At 48.2% G+C, this 22,600-nt stretch overlaps 6 protein-coding genes across 6 annotated transcripts; 4 read left to right on the top strand and 2 right to left on the bottom strand.

Annotated features, from left to right (window-relative positions):
* Window positions 1–1,667: 1,667 nt before the first annotated feature.
* Window positions 1,668–1,988, top strand: TRV_02637 (uncharacterized protein; the record flags this gene model as incomplete). Its single annotated transcript, XM_003023187.1, has 1 exon — window positions 1,668–1,988. The coding sequence occupies one exon, from the start codon at window positions 1,668–1,670 to the stop codon at window positions 1,986–1,988; it is 321 nt and encodes a 106-aa protein (XP_003023233.1).
* Window positions 1,989–2,653: 665 nt separating this feature from the next.
* Window positions 2,654–4,078, bottom strand: TRV_02636 (TfdA family oxidoreductase, putative; the record flags this gene model as incomplete). The annotated part of the gene is made up of 4 exons (XM_003023186.1): window positions 2,654–3,017; window positions 3,100–3,357; window positions 3,427–3,692; window positions 3,773–4,078. 4 exons carry the CDS (start codon window positions 4,076–4,078, stop codon window positions 2,654–2,656), a joined length of 1,194 nt encoding a protein of 397 aa, XP_003023232.1.
* Window positions 4,079–7,765: 3,687 nt separating this feature from the next.
* On the top strand, window positions 7,766–8,617 carry TRV_02635 (uncharacterized protein; the record flags this gene model as incomplete). The annotated part of the gene is made up of 1 exon (XM_003023185.1): window positions 7,766–8,617. One exon carries the CDS (start codon window positions 7,766–7,768, stop codon window positions 8,615–8,617), a length of 852 nt encoding a protein of 283 aa, XP_003023231.1.
* Window positions 8,618–10,834: 2,217 nt separating this feature from the next.
* Window positions 10,835–12,202, top strand: TRV_02634 (uncharacterized protein; the record flags this gene model as incomplete). The annotated part of the gene is made up of 1 exon (XM_003023184.1): window positions 10,835–12,202. The coding sequence occupies one exon, from the start codon at window positions 10,835–10,837 to the stop codon at window positions 12,200–12,202; it is 1,368 nt and encodes a 455-aa protein (XP_003023230.1).
* Window positions 12,203–16,299: 4,097 nt separating this feature from the next.
* On the top strand, window positions 16,300–17,942 carry TRV_02633 (uncharacterized protein; the record flags this gene model as incomplete). Its single annotated transcript, XM_003023183.1, has 4 exons — window positions 16,300–16,697; window positions 16,877–16,971; window positions 17,070–17,517; window positions 17,582–17,942. The coding sequence occupies 4 exons, from the start codon at window positions 16,300–16,302 to the stop codon at window positions 17,940–17,942; spliced, it is 1,302 nt and encodes a 433-aa protein (XP_003023229.1).
* A 4,406-nt stretch (window positions 17,943–22,348) lies between these two features.
* Window positions 22,349–22,564, bottom strand: TRV_02632 (uncharacterized protein; the record flags this gene model as incomplete). The annotated part of the gene is made up of 1 exon (XM_003023182.1): window positions 22,349–22,564. One exon carries the CDS (start codon window positions 22,562–22,564, stop codon window positions 22,349–22,351), a length of 216 nt encoding a protein of 71 aa, XP_003023228.1.
* Window positions 22,565–22,600: the final 36 nt, after the last annotated feature.

Here is a 22,600-nt window from a genome sequence, read left to right as displayed (position 1 = left end):
ACCCTTTTGTTAATATTCGAACCCGCAAGCACTTCGGGACTCCGTGCGAATTCCCGCCGTCATTCAAATATACAAACCGCGCCCCAGAACTTATGCCGTGTGACACCCACCGGGACCATGTTTAGCTACCTGTCACGAGCTTAGCTGTGGAAGCATAGGACCAAATCATCTTCAAGCCTATAGTTACTTTGTCCAACGCCTTTTCTTGTCACTGGCGGGGTTGGTCACTAGTTACACCCTGTCATCTTGTGATTCTGGCTATATAGATGGTGCAGAGCTATGCCCCCGCCGCCTTATATAGCATTGCAGCACCAGATGAACGATTATTCTCTGGCGACAATGTGATTTTGTACATTCATGCTTCATGCGCTTATTACAAGTAGGACAAGCCAGTTTGTGACGAAGCCCGGCGATACATACCTCTCCTCCACCGAAGTATCGGAGGCAATGGACAACATAAAACGGGGCCATGAACCCCCCCGGACTCCCGCTACACATAGATGTGAGCGCAGGATACGTGCCAAGCTCTGAGGATTCGGATATAGCTGGGCATTCGGCGTCTGGCGCTCTACTGCGAACTCTGGCTAAGAAGAGATCACCATGAAATTGCTTCACTTTACCATCCTCCTCCAGGTCTCCCTGTTCTCGGCAAGCTCCCTTGCGCAGGCAGGTGGAAACAATACTGAAGTTCAAGTCCAACAAACACTTCCTGGTTGGTTGCTATCTCCTTGTCCTTCCCACCGCTACTCACATCCTCTTGGCAGGATGAAGATCGTGGAATGATGCAATGACTATAGAGGAAGACTGTCTAACTCCTCTCTGCTAGGTACCGGGATCGCTGCCGTCAACTCTGTTAATTTACTACGGATATATAGCCAAGATACTTCGGGTGGCATCCGGGAGGCCAGATTTGAAGGCTATTGGAGCGGAGGCCTCGCAAATGACACAATCGCAAAGGCCAGGGCTAATTCGTCAATTGCTGCCGCCTCCGATGATCTCGAGCTAGTAGGTGACATGTTCTTTGGATAAGAGGTACAAGAGTTCTTCTAGCACTAACTTCATGCTTAAGATCCGCGTTTACTATCTCTTGCCAAACAACACGCTGGGCGAGGCTGCATCTGATTCCCAAAGCCGGTGGTATACCGGTTCGCTTAACCACTATAATTTTCAAGTTGCATCTCATTCAAGGCTCGCTGCAGTATTTGTTCCCAGCACCCAACGTCCTCGATTGCGCATATATGCCCAGTTAGTAGACAATACTATCCAGGAGTTTGGATATGACGGTAAGCAGCCATGATATTTGGCCCCATCTCGCTCCCCGGTATCCCCATTATCTCAGGTAGAGCCGGATGTTTGCTAATCATTTGAAAGTTGGTCGTGGATGGCAACGTCTGGCCAACTTTGGTCCTGCCTTACCAGGCACAGGTGTAGCCGCTTTGACGTATACTACAGGTCTACGAAGATCAACTACTCGGTAGGTCCCGTGTTTCCATTCATTATCGTGATCTTACGAATCAGTTTACCAGTTCTCCCCTAAATTGACCGAGACTAATGATACATTTAAATTTCTCTTCCTTTACAGAGTTTATTTCCAAACCACAGACCGCCGCGTTGTGGAAAGAGTCTATGATAACCAGTCGTGGAGTGATGGGGGCACTGTCGTACGAATGGCCAAGCCACGCACCCCCTTAGCTGCCACCAGCTTCCTACTTACCCCCGGAAACCCGCAAAGCGTCCGAGTGTACTATGGCACTGAGGACAATCGCATCCTTGAAAAAGGGACTGAAGGCGGTACTTACTGGTATGATGGTGCATTTGAGCATTCAGCCATTCCTGATTCCCAAGTGGCTGCCGTGGACTGGGGAAATGGCGGCGTGTTCAACATCAGGCTTTATATCCAGGATGGGGCCTTTAAGAACGGGATAAGTGAATGGGCTTGGTTCCGCCGTTCATGGCGCCGAGGGATCCTTGCAATCCCGCCCGCATAATTTTGTGCCAGTGTACCTAATTACTCTAATGATAAGAAAGGATTTGATGAATGACGTGGTAACTAGTCAACAAGTATAAGCCAAGGTGGTGAGATTAAAGGAGGATAGTTATAACTATAATATCGCAGATAAACCATACCATATTAATCCGGTGTAGTGACGAAGTTACCTCCCCCCAACGGATATATATCTGAGACCCTACGGAGTACGTCTATCCCAATAATTCAAAGAGATGCTAACGTTGAGTAGTTATATAAGCTAAACTATTGATTGAACAAGGAATTGATAGGCATGCCAAGTTATGCGGAGTAATCTGTTACTACTGGCGAGATTGATAACTCCTTGGCATATTCTGTGACAATCTATGCAGATTTACGGGTAGACTAGAGAATAGTGTGGGGGGATGTTTTACTAAGAGCATGGTGGAAAAATTGCTATAAGGACTTCATTGATTTCGTTAAACGCCCTGATTTTGCAGTTGCAGATAGGAATAAGAGATATAGGTAATAAAAGAGTACAGGAAAAGTCTCACGAACGAAAAATAACATAGGAAAGAAGAGGAAACTATATGGTAACAAGTGACCGAGTGTTTTAACAGTCAAGTCGGGGTATCTATCAGTTTTGGCTTTAATTGCTGAAGGGTTGTCAAGTGGAATAAGAGTGATTTAGTCGGCGTCCAAGTTAGCGACTGGAGCGTTGTCATTGACCTGGATACCACCACGCTTCTTCTCGTTGGTGTCCCAGAATGGGAGGTTCCAGCCACCCTCGTTCTCAGGGGTAGAGAGCCAGAGTCTCATGAGGTGGCGGCGAGGAGCTGGTGGTGGGAAGTCCTTGTAGGCAGTACGGGCGTGGAGGACCTGGGAGTTGGAGAGGAACTGGATGTCACCAACATCGAGAACCATGTGGAGGGAGAGGCGGAGGCAGGTGGCCTCAAGGACTTCCATGGCCTCGATCTGCTCTGGGGAGAGTGGTGGGATGATGCCTGCATCGGAGAAACGGCTAAGGGACTGAACGTAGTAAGGGTCCCATCTAAAGAAGCATTGTTAGTTGTCTAGACTTCGTAACAATATCTAAAACGTTTGAGTATGTATCACGAATGACGTAGACTTACTTGGTGTAGACGCGGCCTCCCTTGGGCTCAAGGTACATAATGGCAGCTCTGATGTACTCCTCTTCGCCAACGCTAACCTCACCCTTACGATCAACGTACCAGTTGGGCTTGGTCAAGGTCTCCAGGACATCAGGGCGCTCCTCAGCGAGGACATTGTAGACGTGGTGAGAGGAGATGATATCGGACTCGCCACCCTCGAATGCCTTGGCCACGCAGAGCAGACCAACGATGTCACAGTCATCGGTGTGGAAGAATTGTCTGTTTAGGCCATGTTAGCTTCCGACCCCTGATCACCCGTAAATTTAAATCGGAACTGGGCAAATATACCTAGCGTTGGTTCTGTAGATACGGACTTTGTCGATCTTTCCAGAGTCTTCGCCAAGATCCTTAACGTGTCCCAGAGCATGGCCACGGCTGTTCTGGCTGACGAAGTATCCAAGATAGGTTCCGAGACCCATGTAGGCAATGGCAGCCTTGCGGGTTCCCCATTCCTGGACTGGGAATCCCTTGAAGAGGATGAATCCCTTGCCATCAATGATATCCTTTCTCAAGACTTCGAGGAAGCTGGCGAACTTGGGAAGTCTGAAGTTGTCCTATAATTCAATATATCAGAAAACCCGTCCTTTCTAGAATATACAAAGACCAAACAAAAAGGTAGGTGGAAATACCTTACCTTGGATATGGCAGTCAGGGGGATGCCAGAAGCAACAAAGGCATCGGCAGCAGCGCTCATCTCAGCGCATTCTTCCTCAGTGAAACGATGGGTCCATTTCTCGGGATTGTTCTTGTAGTCCTCGGCCTTCCAGACTGTTGGGCCGGTGATTTTCTTGGGGAATTCAGAGAATGGTCTGATCTGGTCGTAGAGAGGGGGCTGCTGGCCGGTGGTCTTCAAGCCATCGGGGAAGATATCGAGAGAGACTGCAGGCTTCTGGGGAGTGGTGGTCTGCGCAGCAGGAATGTCGTAGGTAACGGGGGCCATTGTGACGGATGGTTGATGGGGGAGAAGAGGGTAAAGTATAGAAGGGAAGGGTTGAGATCTGGGGTATAGAGAGCCGATCAAGAGTCAAAGTTATAGACTAAAGACGGGAGAGTCTGATCACTAGCTTTTTGCTTGTGTGCTTGCGTGCTTGTGAGGGAAAGTGATGAGCTGTTGAGTTTGGTTTGAGAGGAATAGTTCTAGACGAAATGGAATCTTCCATCTCCCTTATATAGCTTTCTCTTCGGCGTCATCCTCAACGGAAGAAGATGAACGATCGGCTTTGCCCAGCTTGCCGAGCCCGTTGTGTCTGTTTCGAAGAGCTGGACACCCCGTTTCCAAGGGGTTGAGACCGACTGCAACACTCTAGGCAAAAGATTACACCACAACGGGCCGCAGGTAGGAGTGTTGGCGCAAGGATGATGCACACAAAGGCCTTGCTAATTGCGAGATCGCCTATCAGATCATGACATCTCGGCGATAGAGGACAAATGAGGTCGGAGCCAATCCGCATCCTCAGAACCGCCGCTGAGTGGGTATGGACTCCCGCCGTGTCGGCGATTGGCAAGTAGCAACTTCAAGGTACGTCGGGTCCTGAAGTCTATGATCAGACAGTGGACATGGGGGGTTACACCCTGCGACACCCAAGTCGGACTAGCAAACGATCCCCAGCTGGTTGTCATCGAAGTTAATTCCCAGCTTGCACTGCCTGTTCTGCTTTTTTGTCTGCCTTTTTTTTTGCAGCTAGTATGGTAAAGTAGAGTTGTGTATATGGTTCGGCCATACAGGCCTCGCTGCACACCAACCAAAGTCTCACGGCGGATGGAAGGCTAATGTCGCAATTCGGCAGGCAAGCTGCGCCATGGCATAAAGCCTCCCCCTATACCCTCTCTCCGTCAGCAGGATCCGGAGAATGGGAAACCAAACCACACTTAATCTTATCGATCTCGGAACCCCTTCTCCACGCCTCACGCGATGGAGATTTGACTCGAGGCGTTTTCCCCTACACTTGGCAGTAGTGAGATTCGTCAAACAGCTTCGGGTTGAAGGAGTTTTAACCAAGGCGGCGAAAAGAAAAATCTCCCACCACCGAACGGGGGCCCGTCGAGCCGACAATGCTTCGTATACTCGGGACGAGAGACTGAGACCACGCTACTGCGTGATGCGCGGCTTCTTGAAACAAGCTTCTTCTCGGTGAATCGCAGCGGCAAAGAGTCGCGCCGAGTGCCCAGAACCCTTCGTTGTTGCAGCAGTTACAGCTGGTTCGTAAACATAGAATGCGATAGAATAATGCTGGAGATTCCCCGTTCTCCTCTCCTTTCTTTTTCCCTCTCCTCCTTTTGACCATGCTCTGCAGGGAAGGCCGGCATTGGGAGGGAAGTAAGCTGCCTGCTGGGCAAGCTTAGCCGCTGGTAGCCTCTGGACACGATATAAAATACTTAATGAAACCAGGGATCCAGCCCTGTCGAGTTTTGACACATTTTGCCGTCAACCGGCGCAAGGATCCTGACAGCCAAGGGACCCTGTCTTGATGTGATCCATATGTACATACCAGTTGATAGATATGAGCTGAACCGTTGTCTCTTGCCGTCGCCGATGGGCTCCGGGACAAAACACCCATGGTCCAGATCAAAACATCCAAGATATATTGAACGGCTCAGAAATACGAAGTAAATTGCTGGTTTTATTATCAGCTTGAATCCAATACTCCTAAAACGAGCAAAAAAGTCAAAGCAAATAGGACTGATTCGCGCTTCGTTATCTAAGTTGCCGTTTTTCATGCAAGGCAGCCTGGCCCGGCCTAAGCACTATGTGGTATGTGTGGTCGACTGCCCAAACGAGCAGTATGTTGGCAGCAGTTGGCCGAGTTATGCCCGTAATAGTGATCAAAAAGAGTTCAAAAATCTAGGTACAAAAAAAGGAATTCGGCGATGTTGGGAAATGCCGAACTCTCGGCTGTTTGTCCACAGGAAATTGCCAAGCTGCAAAGGAATGGTGATCTTGCTCCGACATCCAAACCGTATGTTAACGACCCTGGGCGGTAGTTCCCGTTTGTTGTTTGTTGGGCATTTCTCTAGCTTTGGAATTTACAGGATGGCACAACGAACGTCAACGTAGACAGTCTTCTTATTCCCCTTCCTCCCAGGCTGCCGGAACCAACAATGGTCCGACTCAACCATTCTGGTCAGATTCCGGTCATATTTACCCTTTAAATGGCAGACTGGACACGTCTTCTCCGCGGCCAGTATGGGACCTCCAGCATCAAAGGGCAGGATGCCTTTGGTTTTGAAAACTTTGCATTTAGAAAATCCGGGATCTTTGGCGCACGGCTGACCGATAACTATCCAACGGTGCTTGCAGCTTGGGGACTTGAAATAAACCGTTCGACACATGTCTCGGCGTTATAGGAACCAGTTCCTCCAGAGAGGGTTGTGACTACTGCAAGGCGATATCCTGTCGGACCTGGACGGATCCTAAAACGATGTTTCTTTTCCTGGTAAGCGAGAGCAGCCTTCGTGTTGTATCGTCTAGCATCGCCGGGCATACGGTTCGAGGGCCCAAGCATTCCATGGACTGATAAACGGACGGGCGGACAAGGGTAGCGGCATACACTTGGAGCCTGGGAGGCCATGTCTAAAAGACTTTATATAAGTATAATTCATTCCGTCAAACAACCGTTGAGGCATCTCATTCACACCTCTTCGAGTCTAGTTTTTAGCAACAGGGTCAGCGTGAACAAGGCGACCTCCGGGTGCCTCGCCCTGTTGGGAGGGTGTCATTGAACACTTGCATTTACTAATGCGGGTAATCATGAATCGCCTTTATTGCTATCCCCGTCTCCCTTTCTGATTGTCTGCATAAGCTCGTATAGTTGACCAAGTTGCTGATCTGTTTGAGGCAGTCATCATCAGCTACCAGGTAACATTTACACTCGAAGTAGTATGGATAATTTACCGCTCATTTTGTCAATCTTCGCCTTATCGAGCTTTCCATCTGCCCACGAATCGCCTTCAAGCTGCTGAGCGTAGATTTGCCACTCTGTCAAAAACCCGATCTATAATAGGTGGTTAGTGAATTGTTCCAATCCCCTTGTAGCTGATCGGAATAATCCGGCGGACAAGGGCACCATCTTACAATGTGGATGGGATTTTCCACGTTTCGGTGAGCTCGGAATTCGCTCTTCACGTACGAATCCCCCAGAAACCTCAAATCAGTAGGAAGTTTTTTCCGGTGAGCTCGTAGTATGCGTCGATATAGCGGGATTGGAGGTAGCAGAGCCATTGGCGTTTGTCTTAGTGCCGAACCAGAGGAAATTGACGAGGAACTCGCCAAACGAAGCGGCAGGGAGGGCCTCATGGTCGTTTGCCCTTGTAGCTGTCCAGATGAACGATCAAGCGCGTTTCTTCTGTTGAACTTGAAGCTGTTGAAGCTGTTGAAGTTGAAGGAGTTTTGCTTCTTTTTTCCGCTCTCGTTAAAATAAAAAACATGCCAAGACTTGTCACATGGTTGATTTTGATCTGATAAGACAAAAGAGTTTTAATTCCAAGTATTATTGAGGACCAAAGATGATGTTTGATCGTTGACAGGACATCACCGGATGATAATGAATAAAGAGATGTTGGACATATTGGCCGCTGCTATATGCTAGAATAAAGAGAATAATAGTCGGCCCACAGAGTTAGCTTAGGGATGTTGCCCACTCCGTCGACCTCGCATGTGGCCTTCGACACAATCTACGAACCAGCAGAAGACAGCTATCTCTTCCTTGATACCCTATCTGACATCGATGAGTCCATATGGCTCTCCGAAAGATTTAGCCCGGGAGCATCTGACCAGGGAAGTGGTCCTCTTCCAACCAGTACCACCTCTCCATCGCCAGTTGTCGTTGAAGTTGGGACAGGCTCCGGAGTGATCCTCGGGTTTCTTGCTGCAAACTGCAAGGCAATTCTAGGAAGATCCGACATACTAACTATAGGCACTGATGTGAATCGAAAAGCGTGCAGTGCAACTCGACAGACTGTCAAAGTTGCCATGTCAGACAATTACTCGGTGGAAAACTTCAGAGCTACGCCAGCAAACAAGGAGGGAACGAATGCAAAGGTGCCAAAACCAGCCCAACCCCTTGCTGTGATTACAGGAGATCTCTGCTCTCCATTGCGCGCTGGTATGGTTGATATCCTATTATTCAACCCTCCATATGTACCAACTCCAGAGCTCCCACATCTCCCTTCGTCGTTAGAGGCCACCTCTAGTGCAAGCGGGATGTCCAAATTTGAAATTGAGTCTTATTTCTTATCTCTCACCTATGCTGGAGGTGAACATGGAATGGAAATTACGGACCGGTTGTTGGATTCAATTCCTCATGTTTTGAACCCTGAGCGTGGGGTAGCCTACGTCTTGTTATGTGCGCAGAATAAACCCCAAGAAGTCATGGACCGGATTAATGGGTGGGGAAACGGCTGGAAGACAGAAATAGCTGGTAGAAGTGGTACGAAAGCTGGATGGGAGCGACTAGTTATCGTCAGGATATGGAGGAATTGACGCCGGATATCTTATGTGGCAAGCCTCCCGTGTACCCGGCGACCAGGACTTTGAAAATCGCAGTATATCGCCATGAATATACTTAATGTGAATAGATCAGTTTGGCGTTCTTCAATGTTACTTCAGATCATTGGATGCTATACATTAAATTAGGCCTCTGGTTGTAGTTGAAATGAATCCTTGATCATCCCCTCAAGTGAAAGAGGGTCCCAATCTGTAGGTAGCGGCCCAGGTATTAGGGAAGAAGACTATATAGGTCTCTGGTTCTCATGCCATTTCCCTTTTTCATGAAACCGTACAAGCTTATGTTTGAGATATTCCTGCCGTCTCTTCTTGCCATCACTGGGCATATTTTTGCAACAGAACGCCAAAACCTGGATTAACAGCATTACAAAGTCAACACGCCCCAACAGACACTTAAAATCCACGGCCCCGGCCACGCCCTCTGCCGCCTCCTCGTCCACCTCGTCCTCTGGGACCACCTCTGCCACCGCCGCGCCCACCGCGGTCACTTTCCTTTCGTGCCTTGTTCTTCGGTTTAGGTTGGTCATCGACAAGTAGGGTATCAAGCGGGAGACTGTCGGGTAGGATGTAATATCTTATGGTGGAACCGCGTATGTTTATTGAATCGAGGGAGATGGGGTCACGGCCCTTGGGGGTCATCTTGACAGTGCGCAGCGCGGTATTCATTTGCGGGGAGACAGAAGCTATTGTCCCATGGAGGATGGTTCCTACGGGTAAAAGCTGTTAGACTAATTGAGACATTCCCACGCAGCTGAGTTTTAATCCGTATTTAACGCAGTGTGCGCCTCGATCTCCGTGGTATTGAGAAATCGCAAAGCTCGCGCTGGGGCGTCCGCCCATTAGAGGTACACATCGCTTGGCCACTCACCATTCTTTAGTTCAATTGTAACAGTCTCATTTGCACATTTCATAAGAAACCTATACGCATAGATAAATCATTAGCTTCGGTCTCAAGGAGCTTCGAGTCCTATAATCCTGGCCCAAGCCAGTCGCGCACACACACCTGACAAGCTTCATCTTGAAAATATAGAATTAGCAGCTGGAACGTGTACACAAGTTGAGAAGGGGACCACAGTTATGGCAACAATATGGAAAAATAGATGAGAATCCCTAATATAGCCAGAGAGATTGAGTCTGCAGAGTTGATGATTTGGTCTGTTGATATCTTTATTCGACTGAAGCTTCAAAAAGATCTTATCAATCACGTGACTGATGGGAGCTGAAGCTGATTGGGCCAAGATTATCACTGATCAGGCAAGTTCCAACTTCACCTCTTCTTCTTCCACTGCCTCTTCCTTGCTCTAGTTACAAGAGATACACCCAGAGACTTGGAAGAATACTCCGTTTAATATACCAAAGCTACAGTGTAATACATATAGAACAAGAGGTCATGGCCTTTATGTATTATACCAAAATTGTACGATGACTTGCAGTATAAATTGATATATCTATACTGTATTTTGAGAACTATACTATGAAAAAATAGTATAGATCAAGAATGATATTGGACCATATCCCCTAATACCCCTTTAATGCTATCATTCTACTTATTCAAAATCTTATTCAATTCCGATTATTTAAGCTAAGGTGATTCTGCCTTTTGGTAAACAGAGATACAACTCTTTATTACACATTGCATTAACTGGCTGTCTACTAGCGTGGGCTTACTAGCGCAAACTCCTTTTCGCACAGTCAATATTAATAGATATAAAGTCTAGATGGTGTGTCTTTTATATAAAATTCCTACACTGCAAGACTCCCAGTGTGTGCTCACTCTTTTGGCTCAGTTGTTTTGATATTTTCTGTTTCCTCTAACAAGAGGAATCTAAAGAAGAATATATGTTAAGCTTATACTATAAGGTATTACTTTCACTTCTTCTCTTCTCTATATCCCAGACCCCAAGTCACTGTTTGGTTAATCCAAGAATCAGGGCTTCAATATTTGGCGACTAAGCATGAAAATTATCACACGATGCGATGTGAGGAAATTTGCCTTCATGTCCTCTTCTCCTTTCTTCTTCTTCTTTTTCTTCTTTCCTGTTTTTCTTTCTCTCCTATACCAGACCATCTTCCTCCGTTTGACCTCCACAGATTGTGCCTCGATTACGTTCTTCAAGTACTTGTTCTCACACAGCCGTTGGCTGTTCCCTTCTCCTTCATCTATTTTGCGTGCGAACACTCCGGTCTTCAATCATGAGTGATATTGACTTCCTTCCAGCCACTATATCAGGTGTTAGCTCGACTCTGGGGGCCTTGGGTCTTTCTGTTGATACCCCAGAGTCGAGGTTCGAGCTGCTTGCGGCGGAGCTGCTCAGCCAAATATTCGATTATTTGGGCACGGGCGATATCAGCAACGTCCGCCTAACTTGTCGGGTATTCGCCAACGCTTGCATTCGATACCTGCCCAGAAAGTGTGCAGTTAGCTGCACCAAGGCCAGTCTTGAGAGGATCGAGTATATTGCATCACACCCACTCATCTCTCAACGCATCCAGTCTCTTACGGTAGACTGCAGCCAATTTTGGACCCTCGTTCACGGACGACCAAACCAATCATGGGATTATATACCTGCGGTTGGCCCTGAAGAATTTCCGTGGTGTGAAGCATACAAGAGGATATGGGAAGAGCAGAGACAGATTAAACAAAATGGGAAAGATAACGATATCATTTCCCAGGCCATTCCACATTTTAAGAATCTAAAATCTGTCCGTCTCTGCATGGGCAGATTCAGCGAAGATGGACGTTTGCACCGAGAAACTTACAACTCGGCGTTGGAACACTTCAGCTTTTCCTATGATAGCCCTGTTTCTTGCAGCATTCTTCAGTATCTAATGGTCATGGAACCTTTGCGTGATTCGGGAATCAAGGTGGAATCTCTCGAGTTACTCGATGTTTCTTATGGGATATTCTACCCTATCAGCCGGATAATAGGGGGAATGGAGGCTAATTTCGAGCATCTTACCAACTTGTCCATCCGCGTTCAAGTTCACCCGGACAAAGTGATGAACTCTGCAGAAGGGAAACCAGAGCTTGGACGGGTTCTATCTTACGGCGTGCTGGCAGGATACCTTGAAGCAGCTACACGCTTACGTTCCTTATCACTCTCATCCAAGGATGACCATGGAGGAAGAATGATGGTTTCCGACAACGCATTCTCTTCAAATATCACTTGGGAGCATTTGCATACTCTCACACTCGATAACGTCTGGATCGCAGAGCATATACTGGTTGGTTTAGCTACCCGCCACTGCAAGACGCTGAAGAACTTGACACTGCACAACATTATTCTCTGCGGTTCGTGGTTCACTGCCTTGCCTGCCATTCGTGAGGTTGCTTCTCTTGAAAAGGCAGTTGTTTATGGGTGGATTGGAAATCCAGTGGGTGAATACGCCCGGCGTGAACACTGGCGACTTGGTGTCTATCCCGATAGAGAGTTCGACACACCTTGGGGAGACGACGCAAGAGAGCACAGGCTTGGACTCCAGGTTGCATCGTTCCTATGCAAAGATCCAGGGGTGATTGCACTGCCGTTGAATTATTCAAACATGACTAGGCACTTTTGAGGAAATGCAGAAACCAGGAGCATGAGCCGTCAACTTTTAATGTCGATCAGTTCCCTGCATTTCAATGTTAATTCACCGAGACAAGATTTGATCCCTGCGAATATGCCAAATATACACATACACGTTGTGTTTACCAGGAGTCGGAGATAAGCCCTGCTCAATGCATGCTGCCACGATGGAGGAGGGCAACCTTGTTGCTCAACCGTCTTACTTAAAGCTCCAATGGCCCTATCAGCATTGAATGTACCCTCGACGTGGAAAAAAGGGAAGATAAAAGCCACGAAAAAAAAAAAATTGAGATCGCCATAAGAATTTGTCATGCCCACAGGAGACCAGTCAGAGCCTAAGAGCCTCCAACTTGACAAATACCCCCATGCATTATTCGTATCCGTGCCAGTTAGCCTGTTCAGGTGTATGTATATCAAGACTCATTCGAACCTAAATAATAAGAACAAAAGAAAAGGATTGAAGACTCCTATCACATCCTCGCGAGCCGTTCATCAAAAGCTTAAGAGAGGGTTAATAATAAGACCATCAGTAATCACTTTATTACCGACCAGCCGCTTAATTTTACCATCTGCTAGCCTTACCGTGGTAACACAGCCTTCCCATGTCCTCTTAGTGTCTCCAAACCCATCAATCAAGTTCCTATCCGGCCGGCGGATAGAAGGGAGGGCCCCCGATAGCGCATGGTTTAACCCCATATAGCCTCCTGAAAGCATGGCCAGGGGTGAGTGTGACCCTGAGCCAGGCGGAGCCCTGGTCGATGCCCTGGGCTGCGACTCGTTGCCCTCCAGTAGTCCACTGGGACGGTCCAGGAGATTAACTTGCAACAACTATACATGCATGTGTGAGCTGTGACTGGGTTGTCGCACAGAGGAGCTGGTACATAACTGCTTGGTCGCATGGCGTGCACATCCCATCCCCCTTTTGCATTGACGAACCTGTAATTTGGCTATATGGAACTCCGTCTGGAGTAAACTAAACTGGCTTATCCAGAAAATACTCCATACTTTCCTCAACACATATGAGTCCGGGAGAATCTGTGGAGCGCACTCCGCAGCCCATTCTGCTCCACACTAGTTATACTCATCCATTCAGATACTATGGCCAGTAGTGTTTTCGCATGGGCTTGTGTGGATGAAAGCCGAGAGTTATTCCACCACCTGAAAATGATTAGTAGCAAAATAACAAAACTATACGTAACTACGACATAAGAAGTAATAGACACAAGAGTCCTCGGGGAGGAAAACGGACGTGTTCGGAAATGGGCTCCAGGTGGGCGTCCGAGATGGTCGTCGATTGTAGCTCTGCATCACTCGGCTTCGGAGGCCAAGGAAACAAAAAGAGCAGCCCATCCGGAGTTAGAGCAGATCAGATCTCCGAGGCAAGAGCATGTGGTGGACCAAGTTGGCGGTTAAGCAGCTTCTGTTGACCGTGGGGTGAAGTGGACGGGACGGACGAAGCAAATAATACGAGCCCAAGGGGGCCAAAAGAAAAGCATGCTTTAGTTCTAGATCTGGCACCTGGTCGACAGCGTGCATGCTTTCGAAAGTTGAAGCAGAAATAAGAAAATCTACCACCAAAATATGAAAAATTAATGACGAGGAGGCCTGGAAAGAGCTGTCATGGCTAAACCTGAAAGGGATAACGCTGGGTGTTGCCGTCTATCCAGATTGATGCCAGGGCGGGTGGAGGAGACATGGGGAGGGCATGGGGGAGTCTCCAGGAGATGGGGAAATAACTGGCCAGGGAGTTTAAGACAGGCAGGTCTTCCAGAACCACGCTTGAAGATACAGCTTTCCTGCCTTAATACAGGGACTATTGGTTGGTTCCCTGGGCAGTCGAGCAGAGTGAGGGATGGGAGGGGGGTGAGGATTATCTGCATCATTATTATTATCATTCCATGAAGAACAGATCACCCTTGGCAGGAGAGCAGGAGGCATGACGAACAACCACAAGACACGAAACAGCCGCCGAGACAATGGCGTTCGTATTCCTGCGTACAGCCCTCCCAGGTCGAGGACGACGTCGTACCACCCTCACGCAGAGTGTAAGTAAGTAGAGTCGGGAGTCAACTACTGGTTCAGCGTGTCGATATCCCCATGCAGGCGGAGTGGGAGAAACACAGCACCTTGAGCCATGCGCAAGCGGCTTGCTTTGCTCTCTGCGTAGATCGTGGCTCCAGGGGTAGCATCATCGTAGTATCGAGGCTGGTTCATGATTCAGTGGCCCCCCTTCCCGTCTCCAGAGTGAATCGACAGGCAGTGCACCATCTCAGCCTGCTTAACTCCATCCTCGGGCCGTTAATCGAGGTTTCTGTGTGAGACGGCAGCACGGCGAATCGGGGTTCCGGGGCTGCGAAAGATCGTCGCGCTGGGTCGAACTTCAGGCTGCAGCGGCTGATGCTACCCTTTTCTTGCGTCGCTCTCTCTCTGTAGTACTACTAGTAGTTGTAGTTGTTTCGCGTGTTTCTTGTGTTTGTTTCTTCTGCCGCTCTCGTTGGCTCTGCTTGTTGGATGTTTTGTTTTTTTTGTTGTTTTTTTTTTGAGTTTCGTCCGTCTTCTCCGCCGTGATGACATAAGTCACATTATATAAGGAATTACTAATGTAGACTAGTCCATTTTTGGCATTTGTAGAAACAAGGTTGATGATATAAGCAGAAAAGCACGGAGCAGGGGCCAAGCTTTTAGGTGGGTCCCGTGATCTTTACCCTTTCAGGAAGGGGCAAGGTCCACCTTTTATCTGGACTTTATTATATTCTATTTTCAACTTCATGACGAACGGCAGCAACAACAGCACCGGCCACGAGACAGACAACGAGACAGGAAAAGGGACGGCGAGGAGGCAGAGATACATGCAGGCCGCAGAGATGAGACAGCGGGTCGGTGATCGTCGTCCAGGCTGAGCGTCGGCAGCCTTTCTCGACTGACTATGGGAGCGTCGATGCGCCTAGCAAAACCTACCCCTTACCAGCTCAGCAGCAAACCAGTCGCTGATATTGAGTATTATTGCTCGACGGCCATCATGTTGGCCCGATATCAGATTACTCATTACCGCTCTACGATCGCCAGCAGCCAATGGCGAGAGGGGACAGACCTGCCCAGCGACACCTGGGCTGCTGGAGGGGGGTGGTTCAGCCTGGCCCCTTGGCCCCTTTCCTACAGGCTTTTATTCGCACTCTTTACCTGATCTCCACAAGAGCGGCAGAGGAGAGAGAGAGGAGAAGAGAGCGGGGGGGAGGAAGGGAAGCAAAAAAGAAGCAACATTATAGGGCTGAGAAAAAGGAAACCAAGGATGAATGCAACATGCAATCATCGCACCTAAAGCCGGAGTGCTGGTGTTATTTTTCACCGCCTGGCGGAAACACATATATACATCCTGAGAGAATAGGGTTTTGACTTCCGGTCGACTACTTGCTGCTAGTCTCATGCGGCTGTGCTCTGTCTCAACCCAAATAACATGCATGCCTGCTCGAAAAGGCGAAGGATTGCCCAAGAGCCACATGGGACCCCTGGCCGGACTAGGGTCGTTTAATCGTTTAGCAGGCCGTCGTGGCCGTTCAGGTTCATCGCCCAGGCTCCCGGTCACCCTCTCTGCTAGTCGCTATCGTGCAGGTTGCTCATCTCGGGCACTCGACAACCGCTGGGACTGCGTTAATCTTGATGTTGTACTCTATTTTATTTTTTATTTTTTTTCCCTTCCCTATTCTTTTCCTCCTCAATGTCCCAAACCTTCCTCCCCATTATTCCTCGCAACCCTTTCCCTTCGGCCGTTTTTGTAATAATTTGGAATGTTTTTTGAAAACATATTTAACGGAAAAAGCAAAACAGGGCAACGAAGGGGAGAGCAAACTGGTTGGTAACTTGACCAGGCGTATACATACATATATCTTCTCAACCCTCTCTTCAACTTATATGAACTAAATCGACAACTAAAACAACAACTCGCTCCGAAACAGCCAGCCCAGTCCAGCACTCAATCGATATTATACATACATATATATATTTATATATACGCCTTTCGCGTACATATACAATCATTCACCGGCCAACAAAGAGTACTCCAGTGCAATCTCATCTATATACCTGCTCCTCATGCTTCAGTACAGCAGCAGACCGCACACTCCAGGCACTCGCCGAAGACGAACGAGGAGCTCATGCGCAGATTCAGGCTTGTTCCCATCACCGTCTCCGTCGCCTTCACCTTCACCGTCAACACCGCCAGACAGCTCGTACCGGCCAGACTCGTTCCCCATGGCCGTGCAAAATTGCGAAGCCTTGTTAGGCATAGCCATCCACAATTTGTCATCCACTCCTGACTTTCTCCAGGACTCTACTGGTGCCATGCAGATGCAGGCATCCTCTCCATGCCCATCGTCTCAGCCTTTCGAAATAGGCCTCTCTCTTCGGGGGGTTACTACTCCCTCCTCCCCAAACTCCTCAACCTCATCCACCTCTCTCGGCCATCACTCCGACGCCGCTGAGGCATATAAGTATGACGCTCACTCCCACGCCAATACTTGTGCTAGTGCACACGGGCAATCTTCAGGGTTAGTTGCATTCATAACAATTCATTTATATATTTGGCCTTGAACTGCAACCATCATATAACAAAAGAGACTCTTCTTTTACATTCCAACTGACCTCTTATCATCTTACGTCAATCATACAGGCCTTTCGTCTGCCAGGTGTCGCCTCCCACGCCCTTGTCCGACTTCATGCACGAGTCTCAGCCCATTTCTGTACTAGATTATCCCAACATGTTCGGTATGTTCGGACTGCGGTTTTAACATTTAAACCAGCAGCCTTTCCCTCCCTCCCCATCTCGTACCCAAGTTCCCACCCCCCTTCTAACAATCTCACAGTCCCCGACTACAACGTTGACGGTGCTTCTGCTTTCGATTCTCTTCAATTCAGCAACGTAGACACCCCAGTCACTGTTAGCACAGCGTCATTATCAATGTCTCCACCACTTGGCAATATACCATCCCGTCCATCTAGTGTTTCGGACTCCTTTGGCATCTACGATCAACCACAGCATCACCACCAGCAGCATCCCTCTTCAACTATGCAGTTCAGCCGAGATCAATGGAACATGGCTCTCCCCATTCCACGCTCGACTGTATACCCGGATCAACAGAAGCTGAACAGGGCCATGCCAGATCACTGTCCCGGAAGCAACAGGCAGTCCATGTCGTCTGCACATGGTTACTCAGACCTCTCGAAACCACTAGACATGCACCTCCAAAATCTCGATGGCTCAATACCCACCTCCCAGGCCCAGTATGGCCTCTCCGCAACCTCATACCCACAGTACGTGATACCGTCCAACTCCCAACATATGTCTTGGGAACCCCTGGTTGCTAACATTTCTTAGAGCACCTTATTATACACCTGTCCCTTCACTACCAACCACCCCTCCATCAACAAGCTCTCCAACTTTCTCGTGCCCTCATGCGCAGGCACCTTCCCACTCCCACCACCGAACACCGTCCTCCAGCTCGCCGTCTCCAACAGCTCTAAGCGAAGCTGACCTTCGCTCCAAACCTCAATGCTGGGACCATGGATGCAACGGGCGATCGTTTTCAACTTTCAGCAACCTGCTACGCCATCAGAGAGAAAAGGCTGGTCTTTCCGTTAAAGCCGAATGCCCGTACTGTGGAGCCGCCTTCACTAGGTCGACCGCACGCAACGGACACCTTGAGCGAGGCCGATGCAAAGCCATGAGAGAGGAATGATTCGCTTCACCCATGCTACGATAACGACTCTGCTCTCTTTCTTCATACCTTAACGAAAATCTAATGTCCAAAAAGCGCCCCTTGAGACTTTCCTTACTTTCTCACCTTTGCATCAGGATTACACTTTACACAGTACCGAGTCGTCCAGACATGGGGGTGGGAGGTCCATTGTTGTTGCCTGTCCACTGCGTCCATGATTTAATGTTTCAGCCTAGCGTTCACGTACACCCAACATACTTAGGCGAGGAAAGAGCAAAAAGAGCGCAAGAGCCCCATCTTCCGGCCTCCGATTCACTCCGGAACAGCATTTTCCCTTTTTATGCTGAGATACTCGGAAAGACACGAATGCATCTTCCGATCCATGACATAAAAATGGGGCGAGCCGTTTTCTCAGCCCTCGCTGAGTTCAGCTCATGGCGAGCTCAGTGGTTTCTCTTTTCTTTTTCTTTTGTTTTTTTATTTCTTCCCCCTTGACTTGCAGGGGTTATGGGTTAGACAGGGGTTGGTTGTCAGCGGGGGAGGTTCTCTCTTAAGGTCCCTTTTCCCCCTTCTGTCTGGAGTTCCCCACTTCTCAACGTATATACTATTATCTTTTCTTAAGCTCTCTTTTGTTTTTTCTTTTATTTCCCCTTTCTACAGAAATGGGTGGGAAGCAAGTTTACTGGGAGTATTGGCGACTGGCAGACTGGCAGGAGTTTATGAATGTGTGCATTAACATGTCTTGTATATGGTTGTTGATACTTTCTCTTTTTCTTCCATAGAAAGCGAGCGACCCTTTTTTTTAACTTTTCGTCTTAACTTTCCCGATGTCAATCTTATTTCTAATTTTAAACCTTTTTTTTTGTGCATGCATAAAGCGAGATGCACGTGACTTAACTCCGGGCCCCGTGACTTTTCCTTTTTGCGACAAATCGACATCGCCATCGACAGTCAGTATAATAATAATAATATTCACAAGAGTACGAAGAACTGTACGGAGTAGGGGAGCTCGAGCATGGAGTAGGTAAAGCGAAAAAAAGGGTACGTCATCTGTCCCATGAGCTGCTTGGTGACTTTCTTGCTGCTCGCAGCTCGTCACCTCCAGCTCCTGCATAATCCCTGCCAGCCAGCTCACAGAATGTGTCAGTGGGCGGCTAAAACCTCCACCGCTTATCTCCTAACTCCAAGCTGAGAATCCAGTGCAAAAGTGCGAGATCTGAGCGGTGACCGGATGAGCAGCGGTGCATAAGTCCGCTCTCTGCAGAGGGCCACATGAAACCTGCAGCCATTTCTAGTACGGCTGAATAGCGTTCATCGCTGCATATATTTCCCGCTTAGGATACAGCCCTCAACACTAATAACCCATACCTCGCAGCATTCCAGTCCATCCGGTCTAGTCAAGCTTGGTCTTTGTGCAACAGTCGCTGGCTCATAACCCCGAGGCCGAAGTTCCGAGCGAGCGGCCCCCGAAGTGAGGCTTGAGCCACGATTCTCGCATCATCTGGCTCGTAGCACCCTTGGCCCCCAATTTATGATACAAGAGAGCATGACCCATGTCGGTAAGTGGCCAGGGCTGTTGACTTGGATTTGAAAAGCCAGATTGCGAACCTAGCCTGGCCCTTTATCTTCAGAGGTGGAGGAAGAAAGCGCTTGGGTAACTCGGCAGCCGGGAAATTTCGCTCTGGGAAGTCGCATAACTACACAGTGTAGTTATACCACCACATTTACTCCGTGACTAGAGCGTTGGACACCAACAGCACCAACACTCGCACTGTCTTTTTTTTTTTGGCACATCGTGCGACAGGACTTGGGCATGTAACTGACCCTTTAACTTGTCATTTAGTCGAACGTACATGCATGCATGGGCTGCGTGGCTGCCAGGGTCCGCCGGCCACGCGCGGTCAGGCTACATATCAACTCATGATATTAGTTATACGTTTTTGGTCGAAGGTCTCTGGGAAACCAACAAGCCTTTCGGGTCATCTAGAAACGGAAAGGCGCGCATAAATGTGCAACAAACTCTCCCCCTTCCAGGTCTGTGGGAGTGCCACGTTCGGCCAGCAACGAAAGGGCCCCCAAGTTAGAGAAAGATGAAACATACTCCAGCCCTCTCCTGTGCAGGTTCAGTGCAGCCTTTCCATCTTAATGGTCAACTACGGCCCCATTTCATCTATAATATTCTTATTTTCTGATGGATTCCCCCCATGGTCCTTGTCATGCCATGCCACTCCCATGAACCATTGATATCAACAGACGAATTAGCTTCGTTTCGTCCGCCATTCGACGGAGCGGGCTCCTTTGACACGTGGACGGCGTGGCTCCCACGTTTGTACCCCCCTACCCTTGTCCTTGTCATTTGTCCTTGCAGCAAGGCTATGAGGAGGACTCTCTTTGCGGTATCAAAACATCATTCGTCAACTCACTCGGCCAGAGCACTTAAGACAAGGAAAATCTTTAGCAAGCAGCCCAGTTTAGAATACTTAAGCATCCTTTCTATTGCCGGCAAATCCATCCTCCATCATATAAAATTACTCCAGAACGCACATGGAACCTCCACTTCCTTCCTCCCGAATAGCCTACCACAGAAGTACACACCTCCTTGCCCGGTTCAGAATAATACACTTTCCGCATTCTCTATGGAGGGCCTTGGAATTTTACATTTCTGCAGATATTCTAACTCCCCACCCTCCCCTGTGTCTTTTTGTTTTAGGGGGGTACAACTGATGAGGTTCAGATAGGTTACTTCTTTCCCCATGTCGATCGGATGGAGCCTGATGCTGAGATAAAATTCATACCCAGAATAAAGCCAAATACCCACGACCCAGCCGATGGGCCCAAATCGACATGGGCCTCAGGACAAACCCTTTCTGGTAAAGTCCTGATCATGGATCCTGAACTCCTAGGGTGATATCTTCTTAACAAATAAATTATTCCCGGGAGTTGAGGCTCGGGTGTAGATCCTGGTGGACGCCACGAGGCCGCTTTGCATGCAGGATTTGAAAGCCGGATACTTTGACTTTTAATCTGGAGCACGTATATTTGGTAAGTTATTATAATAGTGATAAATGATGCTAGTTAATTCTAGTTTGTTACTGATAGAGGTCTAATCAATCTCGCGTGTGATAATTGCTTATTATGTCCTATGTATTTTTCACTGGAAAGTAAAGACGGAGTATTTCATGCAAGCCAACGTTTACAAAAATACATGTACGTGAAATGCTTTAGCTTTCGTTTCATATATTAATTTCCTTGATTTTGCAGTTTTACTTGATGAATTAACCATAGCATCTATTTCACGCCCTTGATGTAGATTAGAAATAATAATATCCAGATAATCTGGCAGCACCTCCTTCCTTACCATAGAGAAGAGTGCCTTGTTTTCCATACAGAGATTCCCTCAGACCGTCGTCGACAAATAGTCGAAGGCCTTTCTCTCTCGCCATATGCTATATACCTTGAAACAACAAAACCAGATAACAAAGAGCCGGATAACAAAACCGACAAAAAGCTTGATGACAGCCCCACCAGCATGGATATCCAGACAAGACTGCAAACTAATTGCAGGAGAGATGTAAGATGTTGTAGCAATTCTAGACACTGGACTTGACTTTGGGCATATCTCTCTCTTCCTCAGCGCCATATAGCATTTCCAATGTAAGTACCACATACTCTATCACCACGTCTACGCTCTTTCATGAACCCCATAGACGCATGATCGCATATCTAACTTAATAACCCTATGGATCAGATATTAAAAATGGCAACTAACAACATTGTTGCTGCAACAACCAATGATCCCAGTCCAGCTGCCCCTGCCCACATCAGAAGACAAAAATGGGCGCAAGACGCGCTGAAAAGCGCAGGCTGGTCAAGGAGCAAAAGAAGAGGCAGGGGAGAGAGGTAGAGGGTGTGGTTATCAGATGGTATATCGTCGGGACTGGGCCTCCTGCCCACTATGACGATATCTGATATTCCATTACCGAGAGTACAGATGGCACATGACAGGGAAAAGGGGCTGGATTACCACCTTGCTCTACCATCGTTGGAAAATTAGGTGGAAAAGGATGTCTGGCCGCCCTCAGAGTAGTTAACTACTCCTGCAGATACCCCGGCATCTGGTGACTGTACTCTAATACTGATAACATGATATCCTGATACCCGTACTATAATGTTATTATAGTAATATCACTGTTAGCCGTAGATGCCCCTAGAGAATATATCTCAAACAGAGTGATAGAGGAACCATGCTCCATGAGCCTTTCGAACGGGACTCATGTAAACTACCTGTATCCCGTCCACCCGGTTCCCGTCCTGCTGCTGCTACTGCTGTTACTGCGCGAAGGTTAATGAGCACAGGACATCAGATATCGATGCTTCTTCTCCTCTTGCCATCCATTACCTCCGGCCTTTCGCCTTAACCTCTGAAATTAGCCGCGGATGTTGCGCTTAGCACTACCTAAACGCGGGGCTTTCCCAAAAGAGACAACGCAAGCAACGTGATCAGACGCGCGCGTAACCCCGTGTATTCCTCGTCCTCTTCGTCCTTCGTCTTCTTCTTCCTTCACTTCTTCCTCCTTCACTTCATCATCATCTTCCTCTTCCTCTTCTTCCCTCCTTGCGTTCCTTAGTGTTTCTGTTACCATCACACTGATCGATTTCTTAAGCTTATAGCTCTCCTC

This window comes from Trichophyton verrucosum, assembly GCF_000151505.1.
Source record: "Trichophyton verrucosum HKI 0517 chromosome Unknown contig00224_1.f1.exp, whole genome shotgun sequence".
NCBI lineage: Eukaryota > Fungi > Ascomycota > Eurotiomycetes > Onygenales > Arthrodermataceae > Trichophyton > Trichophyton verrucosum.
Note: the sequence above shows the minus strand (reverse complement) of the source record. Positions and strands in the feature narration are given on the sequence as shown.